A 1,378-nucleotide genomic window follows, 5' to 3' on the forward strand; every position below is an offset into this window, starting at 1 on the left:
CCACGAGCGAGAAGTGCGAGAGCGGAGGTAGAGTCGGGACGCCCCACCCCCGTTACGGGAGCGAGCTGTGTCCAGGGCGCGGGGGGGTGCGGTGACCGCAGGGGAGCCCCGAGCCTGGCGCGCGGGCACGCGGCCCTACACGCAGTCCTATGACCACCGGGCGGCGGGGCGCGCAGCGGCGCTTGTCGGAGGCGGCGGGCGGCCACAGGTCCCCGTCCGACCCCGCGGGGCTGGCGGGGGAGAAGGCGCAGCTGCAGGGGGACGTGGAGGAGGACGGCGCGGGGCTGTCGCCGCAGCTCCAGGTGGACGCGGGCGACGGGCTGTCCCCCACGCTGCCCAGCGCGCCGCCCGGGCTCAGCCCCACGGCCTCGCGGCGCAGCGGCCCGGCCAGGCCCCCGGCCCCGCAGTGGTCGGCCAGGCGCAGGGTCTCGGTGAGCGCCCAGATGTAGTTGTGCGCGAAGCGCAGCGTCTCGATCTTGGTGAGCTTGGCGTCCTCGGGGAAGGTGGGCAGCACGTCGCGCAGCGCGTCCAGCGCCGCGTTCAGGTTGTGCATGCGGTTGCGCTCGCGGTTGTTGGCCTTCAGCCGGCGCGTCCTCTTGATGCGCTGCGCGGTCTCCGCCGTCTTGGCGCCGCGGGAAGCGGCCCGCGCCCGGGAGGGGCGCCGCCGGCACTCGGCCACCAGGCCCAGCAGCCGCGCCCGCGGCCCCGCCGCGCGCCGTCGCGCCCCGCCAGACGCGCCCGGCTCCTCGTCCTCGTCGGCGCTGGACGACGGCGTGGTCAGCACGTCCTCGTCCCCCTTCACCTCCGAGGCCTCGGACTGGACGAACATCCTAGCGGAGAGCAGGGAGGGAGGGGACCGAACGCGGTGTCACCAGGCAGCGGAGGCGCCGGGCCGCGCGCTCCGGCGCGCGCCCGGACGAGCCCAGCTGGGAGGCTGGGGGTTCCCCGCCGCCAGCCCGCCCGGTTCCGTGTCCGCCCGGGAGGGGACTGCGGTTCTCCGGACAAAGGTGAGCGCGAGCCAAGGGCGTTCGGACGCGTCGCCGGACTGCGGGAAGGGCGGTCCGGCCTGGAGCCGCCGCGCGGACCCTTACCTGGCTCGCGCTCCTCCCGCGCGGTCCCTGCGTGCGCTGGCGGTGCGTGTTCGTCTGTCACTCAGCCCCCGCCGGCCGCTCCCGGCACGCGACCCCCGGGCAGTGCAGTTAAAGCGAGGCTGCTTGTGGTTCAGTGGTTTGCGTGTCTGGCACACGACCATCCTTAAAACCCCTTATATACCCCGCGGGAAACGATTCGGACCTGCCCCAGGGCCCCGCGCCGCCGGCCTCGCCGCCCCACTGCCGTCGTCTTCCCGAGCTGCATCCTTATCAGAGCGTTTCTCATC

The 1,378-nt window shown here is 74.7% G+C and overlaps 1 protein-coding gene across 1 annotated transcript; it reads right to left on the reverse strand.

Annotated features, from left to right (window-relative positions):
* Positions 1-139: 139 nt before the first annotated feature.
* Positions 140-829, reverse strand: NEUROG2 (neurogenin 2; the record flags this gene model as incomplete). The annotated part of the gene is made up of 1 exon (XM_011387548.1): positions 140-829. A coding segment is annotated over exon 1 (690 nt), but the record flags the coding sequence as incomplete, so codon positions are not given.
* Positions 830-1,378: the final 549 nt, after the last annotated feature.

This window comes from Pteropus vampyrus, unplaced genomic scaffold (assembly GCF_000151845.1).
Source record: "Pteropus vampyrus isolate Shadow unplaced genomic scaffold, Pvam_2.0 Scaffold1000005041, whole genome shotgun sequence".
Classification (NCBI taxonomy): Eukaryota; Metazoa; Chordata; class Mammalia; order Chiroptera; family Pteropodidae; genus Pteropus; species Pteropus vampyrus.